Below are 2,632 nucleotides of genomic sequence, written 5' to 3'. Positions count from 1 at the left end.
ATATATATATATATATATATATATATATATATATATATATATATATATATATATATATATATATATATATACATACATATATATATATATATATATATATATATATATATTTATTGTGACAACCAGTAAATTTATATTGCAAAACTATGTCAAGAGCATGTTACTTTTTATTAAGAAAGGCATACCATATATGGAGTAATTTTGTCCAATAGGCATGCAATAAGTTAAGAGTCGTCTGAAACTTGTATAACAGAACAACGTTTGTAGTTTGGTTGGACTTTGACTTTGAATGCCAACACTTTCCTAACAATGTCATCAACAACTTTTGGAATATGCATTGGGTTAAGTTCACCCTCCTAGACATAAAACAAAGATAAAGTAAGTAAATAATCAAAAACTTTATTGAACTAATAAAGACGCGTTTATTGAATTAGCTTCAATGTTACCATAGCAATAGTTGGCCAAGGTAAAGTAAGTAAATAATCAAAAACTACATTGAACCAATAAATACATGTTTACTGAATTAGCTTAAATGTTACCAATAGCAATAATTCACGAAGGTCAGCAGCGGATTGTTTGATCAATGCTCACACTCACGGTTCCATAAAACAAATTTCATGCTATCATGACCATAGCTAACCCGAACCTCTATTCTATACCTGCCAAAAAGGAATTAAGTATTAAATAAGAGACAAATGTATAATATTTAATATATCAATACATTATATTGAAACAATATAGCTTTAATACCTTGCCACAACATCGTCTAAGTACTTTCCACAACCAACACAATTACCCGGTATGCTAATTGTGTCAGTCTTTTGATTGCAATGGGGGCACCCTTCATAGTACCACCCATTAGAAAAAAGTTTGTCAATGGTGCCGTAAGTAAGAGAAACAGATTCCTTTAGTATACAAAAAGGTGGAAAGATGTTAAAAGGATTTGTTGAGGTAGTTGCACTTAAGCATTTAGTTTAAAACATGTGAATTTTAAAAAGGGAGAAAGTTACCTCGCAAACATGAATTATCTCACCAATTGTTTTTACGGTTGCATTATAAAAGAACTTGTCTTGCAACCCACCTTGAGAGCATGAAGACGACTGGCTCATACTTTGAGTATATGATTCATAAGATTTACTTGTGTCCAAGTTGCAGTAAAGAAAGATGATAAATATAATTGAAATGTAAACAAAAAAATGACACAAAGGTAGGTTGTTGTATATGAAAAAAAAAATAGTTATGATACCTGCTAGTGAAATATTGAATCTCTGGAATATTGTTGTCGTTTATGTAAAGCTTAGAACTGTACATGGCATTCTGAATAGTGACTGGGTGGCATCCTAAACATTTCCAAAGCTAACATTATGAAATTATGTGCAACTGTAAATTAAAAATATATATTAACAATAGTAATAAAACCTCTAGCCTCCTTGATCTTTGCAAGGGTCAGTATAACAACAATAGGATCAAGCTTGTGATCTTCCTCATACTTAAGCAATTGTGTAGCAAATTGTCCCCATAAGGTACAACTAATTCTATTCCCCCTACAAACATAAGAAAAAACATTAACCTCATGTTTACAACAGATAGGTACTTAAACCACACTGAAAAACTGTAATGGATATACCTTTGGTCTCGCATTATGAAAACTACCTTCTTTGGAGTTGACTCTGGTTGGCTCATCTCTATGTCAACAAACTCACCAATAACATCTGCAAATAAAGTGTTACCATAAAACCAAAATTAACATATTAATTACATAATTTAAGATGGTTTAAATATTGTATGATGACTTAATGACTATAAAATGAAAATTACCAACTAAAACATCACTAGTAACAACCCCATTCAAAATGTCTTCGAAAGTAGTAAACTTATAAATATAAAGAGGAATTTCAGGAAGTTCCTTGTTTTTCATGATAGTCCCTTTCTGAAATATTAATTTGAATGAGTGATTTGAACTTCTATATCGTCCTTCATTAAGCACAATATCAAAATTCTCAGCAATATAACTTTTGCCTTCCTGCAATTGAGGTTCCCACTGCGCTATATGATATTTCTTCACTATAGCTTGAATTTTATCACCCTAACAAAAAGATAAATGGCAATTAGTTATATTTGACTATAATAATAAAAGTATTAAAAAACACAAGTGGAAGTACCTTTTCATCCATGAAAATCATCTCTATCGATGGTGTTGAGGACCGACTTACACGCCAAAGACCAATAATCCTCACCTTCAACTTCCAGGTATCTCTGGAAGCATTGATTTCATGAATGAAATTTACTCTATGAGTCATCTGTAAATATGATAAGAACCAAATAATTATTTTTATAAGAACAATAACAGAAGTTGAATATAAAATAAATGGTAACTATAAAAGCGGGAGTAAAAACTAACTTGGTGTCCAAAGAAGGGCAAAGGGGATCAACAAAAATATTTGAGGAAACATAGAGTACATTTACAAAAATATAAAATAAATAGTAACATTAACAGGGAATTAAAGGTTATGATGAAAGTGAAAATGTAATAAATAAGAAATGTAACATTTCCAACAAAGTAAAATAGTTATAGGATATAACAACAAAAGAAGATAACCATGCACATCATGAGCCAAGAATAACACTAAAA

At 30.2% G+C, this 2,632-nt stretch overlaps 1 protein-coding gene across 1 annotated transcript in view; it reads right to left on the bottom strand.

The window, feature by feature from the left end:
- Positions 1-2,300, bottom strand: part of LOC109325982 — a 7,633-nt gene extending 5,333 nt beyond the window's left edge. The window contains exons 1-8 of the mRNA XM_019558636.1: positions 2,163-2,300; positions 1,819-2,086; positions 1,628-1,712; positions 1,420-1,544; positions 1,247-1,340; positions 1,011-1,110; positions 751-905; positions 594-659 (exon numbers count right to left, since the gene is read on the bottom strand). Coding sequence (XP_019414181.1) covers positions 594-659; positions 751-905; positions 1,011-1,110; positions 1,247-1,340; positions 1,420-1,544; positions 1,628-1,712; positions 1,819-2,086; positions 2,163-2,300 — 1,031 coding nt within the window. The remainder of the gene's footprint in view (positions 1-593; positions 660-750; positions 906-1,010; positions 1,111-1,246; positions 1,341-1,419; positions 1,545-1,627; positions 1,713-1,818; positions 2,087-2,162) is intronic.

This window comes from Lupinus angustifolius, chromosome LG02 (genome assembly GCF_001865875.1).
Source record: "Lupinus angustifolius cultivar Tanjil chromosome LG02, LupAngTanjil_v1.0, whole genome shotgun sequence".
Lineage (NCBI taxonomy): Eukaryota > Viridiplantae > Streptophyta > Magnoliopsida > Fabales > Fabaceae > Lupinus > Lupinus angustifolius.
Note: the sequence above shows the minus strand (reverse complement) of the source record. Positions and strands in the feature narration are given on the sequence as shown.